The sequence below is a fragment of the Mustelus asterias genome, chromosome 16, assembly GCF_964213995.1.
Source record: "Mustelus asterias chromosome 16, sMusAst1.hap1.1, whole genome shotgun sequence".
NCBI lineage: Eukaryota > Metazoa > Chordata > Chondrichthyes > Carcharhiniformes > Triakidae > Mustelus > Mustelus asterias.
In genome coordinates, this window is record NC_135816.1 from 27,783,407 (window position 1) to 27,796,367 (window position 12,961).

The following is a 12,961-nucleotide window of genomic DNA, read 5'->3' on the forward strand; positions in this document are numbered from 1 at the left end:
CTGCAGTGCTCCCTCTCGCCCTCAGCAAGCTCCTGGCTGGAGTGGAATTAAAATACAGAAAAAAAGAGAATCTGTTCAACCTGTGCCACCTGCAGGCGAGATCCAAGGCTGTTCCATCCTCTGTCATTGGACTACAGACAATTCTTGCGTCTGCACACACACCGAGCTCCAAGTCATCATCATCTCCATCATTGAAACGTTCAAGAGCATGGGTTAAATGCGAGGGTCCTCCACCAGCCTGCCCCTGCTACACAACACTTCTCCACCCACCCCCCATTTATCAAAATCCACAACACTGGCTACATTCCATATCTTGGGAACCTACTGTCAACCAGGGCAGACATCAGTGACAAGGTTCAACAGCATCTTCAGTGAGCCAGCACAACCTTTGGTCTCCTGAGGAAGGGAGAAGGCCAGGACCTCAAACCTGGCACCAAGCTCATGGTCTACAGTGCAGTAGGGAAACCCACCTTCCTGTATGGCTCGGGTGTGGACTATGTACAACAGGCACCTCCGAACCCTGGAGAGGTATCACCAGCACTGTCTTTGGTGTGCCTATCCATTGGCAGGATAGGCACACCAATATCTGTGTCCTCACTCAAGCCAGCACCCTGGCATCGAAGCATTGAACACTCTTGAACAACTGTGCTGGGCTGGCCACATCATCCGCATGCCTGACATGAGACTCCCAAAATGAGCATTCTGTACGGAGCTTTGACACAGTAAGCTAGCCACAGGAGGACAGAGAAAATGGTTCAAGGATGCCCTCAAAGCCTCCTTTTGAAAAGTGCAGCATCCCCACTTATAGTTGCGATTCCCTGACCTAAGGCCTGCGCACCCCCCCCCCCCCCCCCCCCCCCCCACCACCCCCCTTCCGAAGCAGAGGAAAAACCTCCAGGAAGGAGCTGAACACCTTCCGTCGGTGTAGACTCAATGGGCCGAATGGCCTCCTTTTGCACTGTAGGGATTCTATGACTTGAGTTTCATCAGTTAAACTGTTAAATCACTGAGGGCAACCTGAAGCCAAGCATAGACAGTGAAAGGAGCATATGATAACTTGTTCACCCCGGCCACCCACTCATTCAAACACCGTCTATCCCACCTTGGACAGAGATTGGAAGCCACACATTGTGGGGAGTTGACTGAGTCATCTGAGAACTAGTGTGGAAGCAAGTCATCCTCGACTGCCTGAGAAGAGAAGAATATACGAGGAGCTGCATGTGTACGTTGTACAATCATCAGTTTACATCCCCACTTTGACCTTTTATGTTTGAGGGAGGTCATTAATGAAGGAGTCGAAGATATTTGGGTCATGGACTTTGTCCTATGGTATTCCACAATCCATGTCATGGGCAGAGATGATTTGCCTCCAACAACGATAACAATCTTTTTTGCAAAGTACAATTGCAGCCAGTAGAGCCCCGATTCCCATTGATTTAGTTTTAACTGGGCCCCTTGATGCCAAATGCTGCATTGTTGTCAGGAGTAGTTGCTCATCTCGCCTCTGGAATTCAGTCCAGAATTGGACTACGACTCTGGAGTCAAGTGGTCTTGGCTGAATCGAAACTGTCTATTGGTGAATAGTTTATTGTTGAGTGCAACTAATGTGGGCACGAGGTCAATGATGGCTGAAGACCAAATGGCATCTTTAATTCTGCCTGTACGTTTGGTAGAATTTCTCCACCCTCTTATGTGACACCTGCATCACAAGGGTCCCAGACACTCTGGCTGAATGGGTTAAATGGCATTATCCTCTTCCAGTTTTTCTAACTTGGCATACTATATATGCTGGTCACAACCCAGTCTGCACCGGGGAGGTCAAACCCAGACTGATTGACCACTTGCTGAGCACATCCAGTCTGCAAGGGTGAGCCTTCACTTCCCGTTGATTTCTGTTTCAAATTCTCCATCCCACGCTCATTCCAATCTCTCTATCCTTGCTCTTCTACATTTATTTTAATTAAGCTCCGTGCAAAATCGAGGACGAACACTTTGTCTTTTGATTGGGTACTTCACAGCCTTGCAGCTTCAACATTGCATTCAACGACTTTGAATCATCACTCCATTTTCATGTAGAACGTATGTTGGTAATAGTTTCTGCTGTAACCATTTACACCTCCCCTGGGCCAATATTTTGTTTCATAATGGTCCAATTACCAATCCCTTTTGCCTTGGACTGCCATTCCTTTTGTTACTTAATCCCTCCAACTGCTCACAGAAATTCCCTTCTCATTTCTCCCCCTCCCAGTACAGAGTTTTTTATGAACCATTAAATCTCTGACTCTTATTTCCAATAAAAAGTCATTAACCTGAAACATTGAACTGGCTGCTTTCAGATTGAGGATTTTAGTACCAATCTCCGGCATCCACAGCATTTTAATTTTGTTCCACTTATTTTTCTTGTATCTTTTGACTTATTCACTGCTTACTAACCTTCTTCCAAACTGGGCAAGGGAACTGCGTGGTTGAACTCTTTGCCAATGAATCACAATGAATATATTGCACAAAAAATGCAGCAAGACCACAGAAATCGGGCAGATTTACAGAAAAATCTGCACGTTCCAATATTAGAATGTCAAATCTTACATTGTCGTGTATAACATATTTTCAGAATTACAAGAAGAGTTATGATGTGCACCACTTGGAAAAAATTAGTGGTAAAAATCTAATTATCTGTTCATCTGCGTATACTTAATTCCAAAAGCTTTTGTTTTCATACAGCACTGACCCACCAAAGCTATCGCCAAAGTTGTGGAATGAGGTCGACACTGAATCAGATGTTTATAAGATGCTTCAAGATGGCGAGGAACCAGTTTCAGAACCTAAACAGTCTGGCTCTTTCAAATTACTACAGGGCATGCTGGAAGCAGAGCAGACCGGTAATATCTAGCTGAAGGATTAGTACCTTGCACATGATTAGATTGCTTTTTTGTTATTTCTTTAACCATCTCAAAATCCAGTACATTGGTGAAAAAGTTTCATTTGATAGGCAGTGGATAAATTGTACTTGGTTATTTAAAACTAACTGAGACTCTCAAAACACCTGTGGTGAAATTAGTATATTTATTACAACAGTACTACTTTAAATCCCAATTCTATACCACTCAACCTTTCCCATGCCATCCCTCTCGTTTGAAACCCCATCCCCATTCCCAGGGCACCAATGCATTCCTCCTGTTCCAGTATTCCTCCAGCCAGGATAACTTTGTTGGATCTGTCATTACCCTTTTGAAACTGGCCGACTTCAGGATTTAGCACAGGCAAACGCCAAACTCCTGCAGTTGCAGCCTGTCATTCACTGCCCTGCCACAGACTGTCATGTCCACCACCCCCTGCATTTACTGAGCCAGCAATCGGTGACATTCGTTAATGTGGGGATAATTACCCCTTTTCCTGCTCTCTCATTCCCATGTGAAACCCTGTTTAAAACAAAAATACAGCATGTTCAATGAGGTGCAATTGAGTTTTTAATGGCAATCTGAGTAATAACTATTACTAGAAGACCGATCAGTCGCTGGCAAAATATTTATTTGTGGCATATTGCTAAATGTAACCAATGTGGTTATTGCTAAATTTTTAAAACAATCTTTATGTTTCACTTTCTACCTGCACCCCAATCTGTCCAAATCTTTATTTTGCTCTATGCAAAATTTTAAAAAGTAATTTAATATTTGTGCGTTTCATTTTTGGTTGGCTGTCTGTGAGAATTCTTTAACATGATTGGCTGGCTGCATGGACAGTTTGATAACCCTACTATAGCATTGCTTGGAGAATCCTGAATAAGCAACTCTCAAGCTCTTGCCACAGAGCTCATTATCATAGAATCTACAATGCAGAAGGAGACCATTCGGCCCATCGAGCCTTCACCAACAAAAATCCCACCCAGGTCCCATTCCCGTGACCCCACATTTTTAGATTCCTAATCCCCCTGACACTGAGGGGCAGTTTACCATAGCCAATTAACCTAACCTGCACGTCTTTGGACTCTGGGTGGAAATCAGAGCACCTGGAGGAAACCCACGCAGACATGGGGAGAACCTGCAAACTCCACAGTCACCCGAGGCTGGAATTGAACCCAGGTTCTTGGTGCTGTGAGGCAGCAGTGCTAGCCATTGTGCCACCATGCAACCCCAGTAGATGCCCATATGGGATGTGAATTTGGCTTGTTAATGAACCAATTGACACCCATTATCCCTGAGCTTATAGTGATTCAGTGATGTTCAAGAATTAAATAGGGACCTCACAGCTTTCCTGCTCATTCGGAAAGGCCACACAGCAAATCCTTATTGGGTTTGCCAGTGACCTCCTTGGGGGAGTGGAGTGATGGTCCCATGTGGTCAGGATCTGTGCCTAAATTTAAGGACTGGGCATCAGGCAAGTGGGTGGTTGCTGAAAGTTACTCTCTGCCCTTGCCTCTGAAAACCCTGCTCCCACAAACCCCTCAATTCCCATCCTGCCATCACTCATATTTAGCCTGGGGGACCACCATGATCCTGGGTTTCTGGTGGATGAGTTTCTGCCCACAGCCGCCACCCTCACTGGTACTGACGGCAATGGCAAACTGCCAGCCATTGATTGGTCATCAGGTGGACCTTCTGCAGGGAAGTCCCGTATTCCATTGGGCCTTGGTCATGGAACTTGAGGGTTCTCTGTCAGCTCTCTAACGGTTGTTGCGACTCTTGTCCTAGGCAATGTTTCAGGCCATGGTTTTGAATATTCCAACACATGAATATGACAATGTAAAGTATGGACCTTTTGGGACGTTACTGAGTTAATGATTTCATAGTCTTGCAATAAAATTTTACATTTTTGTTCTCTCCATTGACTGTAGTCTGTAATAGGAAGGCGGTGGACATAGCACTGTCTGTCGCAGAGCAGTGAGTGAGAGTTTGCATGTTGGCACTGCGCACCTTTCAGTGCGAAGTCGCATTCCAGCCAGATAAATTAACTTGCACTTAAGCAGAGCATAGGCCAATTATTGTTTTAATATTAATATATGTATATTTATATCTGTGTACACTTATTGCAAACCTCAATTGTACAGTCCTAAATATGTGTAATTTCTGAAATGTTTTGTAGGTGACAAAAGTGAAAGGCCGGCTATCACCAAAAGTGTAAAATCTCCTGTAACAAAATTCAGCAATTCTGCACCCACACTACAGAAGTTACCACAATGTACTAGATGCGAGACTGGCATAGTGTAAGTATCAACACCTGTGTCCAGCTTCACTAATCCTCAAGCTGTAGGCAGGGCAGTAACCATCACTAGCAATCGTGCTGCTGAGCTGCCAGTGCTCTAATGGGACAGTAGCTCGCAGGAGCAGGCCAACGTCCTCAATTGGATAGTAGCACTGGCCCCAGTCAGTAATAGCTGCTGCAGAGTCCTGTCGCCTGCCTAAGAAGGATCAGCTTCCACTTCCATCGCCATAAGTTCAGTAAATTCAGTCCCATATTTGATTTTCCACCTTGACTTTCTTTCCTTTCCATCCTCATTTGCACTATAATTTTGTCCTTCTTTGCCCCCTGTAGTACACTTTATTTAATCCCACTCTGAAGTGAGATTTGAGAGGGTGCAGGTTGCTGAGCAGCCCACCGAGAAAACACACCATCTCCTGAGAACCTCTCGGGCAAAGTTCATCAGTGATGGTCGAGAGCTATACGGAATATTGACACATGCATGAGCATGGCACTTCAGAGAGAAGGATCTTGGCGATTGCCATAGACTCCAGTCTCATTTGATAGTGCAGTAACTTCCTGTCCAATTTGCAAGCCACTTGTGTTGCAATCTGTACCTGTAATTTCATCCATACCAATCTTGGCTGCATTGCTACATGATGTGGAGATGCCGGCGTTGGACTGGGGTAAACACAGTAAGAATTTTAACAACACCAGGTTAAAGTCCAACAGGTTTATTTGGTAGCAAATGCTATCTGCAGATATCCACTCCATCTGATGAAGGAGCAGCGCTCCGAAAGTTAACGGCATTTGCTACCAAATAAACCTGTTGGACTTTAACCTGGTGTTGTTAAAACTCTTACTGCATTGCTACAGGGCAGCGATTCTCAAACTAGGGCCCATTGAGACTTTTCAGGGAGCCCTCAAAATTATATGCAATGTGACCCTGGAGGCAGTAACAAGAGTGTGAACATCACATGCACAGCAGAGTGGGTTGGCAGTCTGACCTAGCAAGGGAATAGACTTGAGGATAGACAGACTCTGCAGGCAATTTATCTCACTGCCATTTGTAAGTAAATCCTCATTTTCTTAAAAGCATTTTTTAAATACTCTTTTTAATGCAGCACTTTCGCATTACGAGTGTTTTAAAGCTGTATAATTTAGATAGGGGATCTGTGATTACTAATCCATTTGAAAAGTGGGTTCTTCCATCAAAGAAGTTTGAGAACCACCACTACAGCAAAACACTGAGCAGGGATCAACGAGGTTGTTTATCTATAAGGTGCACACAGTCCAGAGCAAGCTAGGGAGAGGCCTGGATAGATGTTCTATACATATTTTACAATGTGTGGATTGTGCAGGAAAAGGTGAAACAAAAACACATTCATTTATAAATGAGCTGGAATAGTAGCGAGTGCAGGAAGGATAGTGAGGAAAGGTGCTGACAACTTAGTGTGACATTTACTATTTAATATTCGTCTCGACTGCCTGAAAAGCTGTAATTTACTACTGAGATCTGAATGAAAACATGAGCAGTGCCCTTTCAATCAATCCCATTATCTAAGATTCTATCAGTAAGTTTAACCTTTTTCTGATTGAGAGTACTGTCTGTATGGAACACCAAGTTCAATCCAAGTTCACATTTGAATGCTTCAACTAAGTGTTTGCTAGCAGAGATATAGAAAAAAAAAAATCCATACTTTTTACTGGATTTAATTCTGATCTGTGGAGGTTTTTCACCAAACAAGAGTTCTGCATTATTTTCAAGACTTGATCACTTGTTTCTCTCGTTCCTATCTTTTATTAATAATATCATTGCGGCACACCTCGGTGATTGTATAACCTGAAATCTTGTTTGTCCTCCTCCAGAATCATTCATTCTATGTCTCTCTTTTGACATTTTTCCTTTTGCCAGTGGTGCTGTTGTTAAAGCGCGAGAGAAGCTCTACCACCCAGCGTGCTTTATGTGCTCCGACTGTGGGTTAAATCTGAAGCAGAAAGGCTACTTCTTCATCGAAGAGCAACTATACTGTGAGACCCATGCGAAAGCAAGAGTACAGCCTCCAGAGGGATATGAAGTTGTAGCTGTGTATCCTAATTCCAGAGTGTAAAATTTGAGCACGTGCCTTCTGAATTTCTATTTAAATAAAAACAAACCTTTTGCTTTTGATATCTGGATTCTAAACTAAGCTGTGTGCCATAATTTAAATTTGTGTGAACAGTTAAGCCATGCCCAGAGCCGGAATGGTTCCAGATGCAGAACTGATATTTCAAATTAAGCTGCATCATGAATGCTTACCAAATAACTTCAAACAAATACAGTGTCATGAATAAATCTCCAAGGATTACCTTTGGAACACAAATTTCAAATAACTTGGCACACAGTTGATCTATCGCTGCATTAAACACTTTCCGCATTAATTCTGCTTTTCCCCCCAACTACCGACCACTGATCCTCATCTGCTGAATGTGGATACCAGGCATGGTCTGGTACCTCACCTAGAAATGTCCATTCTTCTGGTCTGATCCTAGACTGAGAGCGCAGGTTAGAGGATATTTTTCTTGTAAAAGGCATTACAGCCAAGTCTGAACTGGCCAGAACCAAATGCATGCACTGTTCCAGCCGTGGAATCACTATGACAATGGACGCAACTATTGTTGGCTGATTGTCCCAGGTTAAGGAAAGGAAAAAGACTGTAGCATCACACCCTACCCCTGTTTATATCTGAAAACTCACTGCCGAGTAAGAATTGAATTTGTGACCTTCTGGTTTCTGTTGTTCATCATCCTTTCAGTTAAGACAAAGTTCTATTTTTGTCCACTGCAAGTTAGCATTTATTCATATTTCTAGTTTTCATTGAGTTTGGGGGGAAAAAACAACTTAGACCAAATTTATGGCGCAATAGCTTCTTTAAAGTTGTAACTTGTGTTTCTAGAACTGTAACTGAACAAGTGCCTTTCTGGTGGTCTGTATTCACAGACTGACTTGGGCAGGGAATTTCAAATTAGTTTTGAAGCAAAACATCTGTGCCTATATCTACAAGATCAGGAGATGCATTGACTATGGCTAGAATACAAGTAAAGTAAATATTGGCTATAAGGTTGCAGAGATTACCCCTTTTTGTTAGGGGAGGGTCACTGAAAGGGTATTGTTTGCTTTATTATTAGTGGCTGTAGTATTTTAGACAACAGCTAACATGGGCTGCATTATTTCAAATGATGGACACTCTTTGCCTTAAGGAACTAATCATATTGATTTTCTGATACCAGTTAGCTAAATGTATTGTTGCTCTATTGGACTGCGCAGGAAATGCTGTATGCAATAGGATTCTGATTATTTCTTCCTGTGCCATGAGGATAAACAAAATAATTGTAGTACATACGTCAGTGAGTTATTGCCATTTAAGATAATACAAAACATTTATATCACATATGATGTTAGATATTCTCCCAATGATATTACCACCACCAGATGAAATGATTGTGTGCATGACCAGGAATGTTGCTGTTAAACACTGCAGTCTGCTCCATGCTGGATGCTCTCCTACTAATTTACATTTGGGCCTGTATCATTTACAGCAGCTCATTTTAAGTGAATGCCTCACTTCATACATCAACAAGGGTCTTTCAATTGACTCCTTATTTTCCTGACGTTTGTCTGAAATTACTTCTCAGTTAGAGCAGGTGGAAGCCAGTCTTAAAGCAACACGAGTTTTATTTTAGGAAAATTGTTTTTGGATCCAATTTTCAAATATAGTACTTAAAAGTTTTTCAGTCCATGAGGAGGAATAGTTTGTCCAAAGGTAAGCAGCCCAATCATTGATTTTTCTGTGACAATGCAAGCAATTGCAAAGAAATGAATTGCAGTGGCTATCTGCCCCTTTTGTAGTGAAGCATAAGATGGCCCTCCAACTGGTTTCATCATCATTTTCACCATTTTGAGGAGCAGGGAATGAAGTAATCAGGTTGCAAGGCTATATATATATCCTCCGTGCCTATTCCCTCACATACTTTTTGTTACACGTGCTCAATGCTTCACCTGGATTTCCTTATCCCAGACCTTTTGGACTGGATTTGCCTGTCTTTCTGTTTGTAAGCTGTGAATGATGTAGGGTATGTGAAGACATATGGAGACCTAGTTCGGCTACTTGTTTGAATTTGATTGAAAGAGAAGGGCATGCATTAAAATAGTAGCTGTGTGATACTATTCACATATTGCTTGTATTGTATACAATATAATCTGGTGTTTGTTGGAATGTATACAGGTGGTGGAGGGGGAAAGGGAATGAGTGAAATCTAAGCACCAGCCCGGAGCTTGGGGGGGAGATCTGTGATTTCTCGCTGTCTCTATACATAAGTGACCTGAAGGTTTTTGTATTAAAATCCCCTACTGTCCCATCTGTCTACTTCAGTTTGACATCATTGTGTCCTGCAACAAAGAAACTGAATTAAGAGGGGGGAAAAAATGATGTTACGGAATCTGCCCCACTGCCCTTCATGGATATAAATACAGATTTCCGCATAAGATAGCAAAACTCTGGAAGACATTTTTGGATCAGGACTTTTGGTGATAGCAGTATGGAAAATGTACATGTATTAATTGGTACTACAAAATGCCCTCCTGTTTAATTGACATGAACAGTAAGAATTCAAACACACACTGTGCTGAGTTATAGGGACAAGTTTGTAGCCTGCTTTACTTGGTTAAAAAGTTATGGAATTGGATTTTCATTGCTGTTCACCATACAACACCTAGATGAATTCTGGGTCCAAACCTTGTGCCCAAGCTATGTTGCTTTCATTTCTCACCTCCTCAAATGCTAGCTGGAGGCATTGGGATTCCAAGATTATCTCTAGGACCAAAGTTTTAAATCCCACCTGCTTTGAAAATCTGGTTCATGATGTATGATCTTGGCTTGATTTGATTTGTGTAGCCAGGACAGTGTGTTGCAATGTGACCGAAGCAACCCTCATTTGCCATGCTTAATGTAGCAACACCTTTACTGTTGTGCTAACAAATCGGATGCCTTATGGGCTCCTTATCCCAGTTGTGGTAGTAACCTGGGAAGTGGTTAAGCTCGAAAGAAGGGAGTATGCCTTTCCTAATGAATTTTCCAGAGTCTGGCAAGCTCCTAAAATATATTTTACCAGTTATTAAAAGCTTGGCCTTAAGTGAGACTTCTGCTGCTTTAACACAGGATTTTTATATGTTGTCAATGGACTGGAAATAATTATTGTAGGTTATACTTATAACCTGTTCTGTTTTGCTCATGAATGAAACTGAGGTCATAATTCTATAAAAGTGGAACTGAGTGATGCACTTAGTGGTTGTAAACCATTTTAGTTTAAGCATAAATATTCGAGTGTTCGATGAATAGAAATGCATTATTTTTGTACTGTATCATCAAGTTGCACGCTGTCTCCAGCAGAATAACTGGTGTCAGTGTTATGGACGTGTGTTGTGTGTAGATTGTAGATACTAGGTGGTTATCAATGAATTTCAAGTCAACTCATGAGTTACATCTGAAATGCTTGGCTGGATTAGCACTTCTAAAATGTTAACAACCATCCTGCATTCTATTTCGCACTGATAACAATAATTAAGAGAAGCCCTTTTAAACATAGAATTTTATTTGGCTAAAACAAAGATCAATATATGAGAGAGATAGCAAAATGAGTCTGATGGACCATCTAAATTACATGCTGACATAGTATTTCAGACATGAGAAAAGTACTTAAACCAATTATCCCCTTGTTAATGAGATATTTCAAATCATAAATTTTAATAACCGTGCATCATCTTCAAATTAATGATTGAAAAGCTTTGATTTTAAAGGAATCAAGTCGGACTACAATGAATTTGACCTGTTTACACGGTTATAGTATTGTCAGGATTAATGCATTATAATTGAATCAAATCTGTTAAAGTAGTTGGCTTTTATCCTCAATTTTCAAATTATGGCCTATTGACCAAATCTATAAAAGTTCCAACATCCGGTGGGTAAACTTTTCAATGCCTCATGGAGCTGGTGGAGCTTAAGGGCAAAGGTTTGTAACCGAATGGCTGCATGTGAGGCCTATCAGCAGCAAAGGGAATGTGAACAATTCTTTTGAAAGCATGCAACGCACAAAATATAACCAATATCTACAATGGGAGGGGGAGAGAAATGATAACTTGGTTGCATTGATTGTTTCTATAATTTGTCAAAATCATGTAAACTTTGTCAAGCAAAATAATCGGGCCATTTTTCAGGCATGACAACAATTTCCCACATTTTGATGCCTAAACAAAGGCATCATTTTCCTTCAATTCTATTAGCAGAAGGTTGGTCTGCACAGCAATGGTGTGTAAATGGGGCCAATGTTTTCAACTGCTTATCAAATGTTCTTTTTAAATCTATTGCCATTGTGTTGCACTATGCCGGAACGCCAAAAGATTTCTGCTAACTTGGGTACAGCATGCTCATATCTTGCATCAAATAGCCAAATTCATGTGTTTGACTATATTTATCATATATAGACTGCTAGAGACAAGAACTTTGCTCTGTTTCTTAAAATATCCCCTCATTTTTGATCGTAGACAACAATATACATTCTATGTATACAGTTCTTGTGTTTTACCACATTTACAGTGTATTCTACAAACTTTCCTAATTCAGGTTTAACTGTGTAGTTTCTGTATGCCCTTTACATTGTGCTGCAGATTATTCTGTTTTCCTCCATCTTTTGTTTTGTTTCTTAAAAAAAAAATGCGTAAGTGTTACTAATACTGCTAGGGAATAAGAATAAAGCCATGAACACAAAATTACTTTATTTGCCTTGGTGTTTCATTTCTCCATCTTGGTTTTGTAACCTCTTCTTGGAGGTTACATTGACGTGTGCCAGTAAGCTAATTTAATATGGGAACCATATATAGCCAAACTCAATCCTACACTGCCCAATTGTTACCTTTTTTAGACATGCTTTTCAGCAGGAATGAAAGGATTGTTCCCTGTTTTTAATCCTAAGTGATAAGGCCAACTGTGGTAGGCCTAATGTTGCTGAAGTGAAGTTAATTTATTTTGCACAAATCTTTTGAATCCATGCAACATGCAAAATATAACCAGCATTTGCCAAAGGGCAAAGAAGACTTGAAGCTTGGACATCACCTGACAGTACACACATTAAACAATAGAAAGCGTCGTCTTATGCATTTTAAATACACTATTAAATATCCAATTATGCTGTTTACTGGTAGTCATGAAGATGGATTGCAACTTCTCAATAGGGTCTTTTAAGAGACTCCTGGATGAGTACATGGGACTTAATAGGATGGAGGGTTATAGGTAGGCCTAAAAGCTAGGAATATGTTCGGCACAACTTGTGGGGCCAAAGGGCCTGTTTTGTGCTGTAGTTTTCTATGTTTCTATGTTTTATAGTGTACTGAAGTTGCAAATAAGCCTAAACATGACCAGTTTGTCTATCGAGCTCTGCTACAATAAAGTTACTAATGCAATATATATATCAAATAACTGACACATGGTAAAAATATGCGTCGCCTGTGATGTCTATACACAGTGGTTAACACTGCTGCCTTGCAGTGCCAGGGACCAGGTTTGATTCCCGGCTAGGGTCACTGTCTGTGTGGAGTCTGCAATTTCTCCCCGTTTCTGCATAGATTTCCCTGGGTGCTCCAGTTTCCTCCCACAGTCCGAAAGATGTGCTGGTTAGGTGCACTGGCCATCCAAGTTTTCCCTCTGTACCCAAACAGGTGCTGGATTGTGGCGACTACGGGATTTTCACAGTA

General features: G+C 41.4%; 1 protein-coding gene across 2 annotated transcripts in view; it reads left to right on the forward strand.

The window, feature by feature from the left end:
* Window positions 1–11,983, forward strand: part of LOC144505059 (PDZ and LIM domain protein 4-like) — a 104,895-nt gene extending 92,912 nt beyond the window's left edge. The window contains exons 5-7 of one of the 2 annotated variants that reach the window (XM_078230800.1): window positions 2,722–2,879; window positions 5,080–5,200; window positions 7,091–11,983. In XM_078230800.1, coding sequence (XP_078086926.1) covers window positions 2,722–2,879; window positions 5,080–5,200; window positions 7,091–7,286 — 475 coding nt within the window. In that variant the 3' untranslated portion in view covers window positions 7,287–11,983. The remainder of the gene's footprint in view (window positions 1–2,721; window positions 2,880–5,079; window positions 5,201–7,090) is intronic. The other variant, XM_078230802.1, reaches the window with a different exon arrangement.
* Window positions 11,984–12,961: the final 978 nt, after the last annotated feature.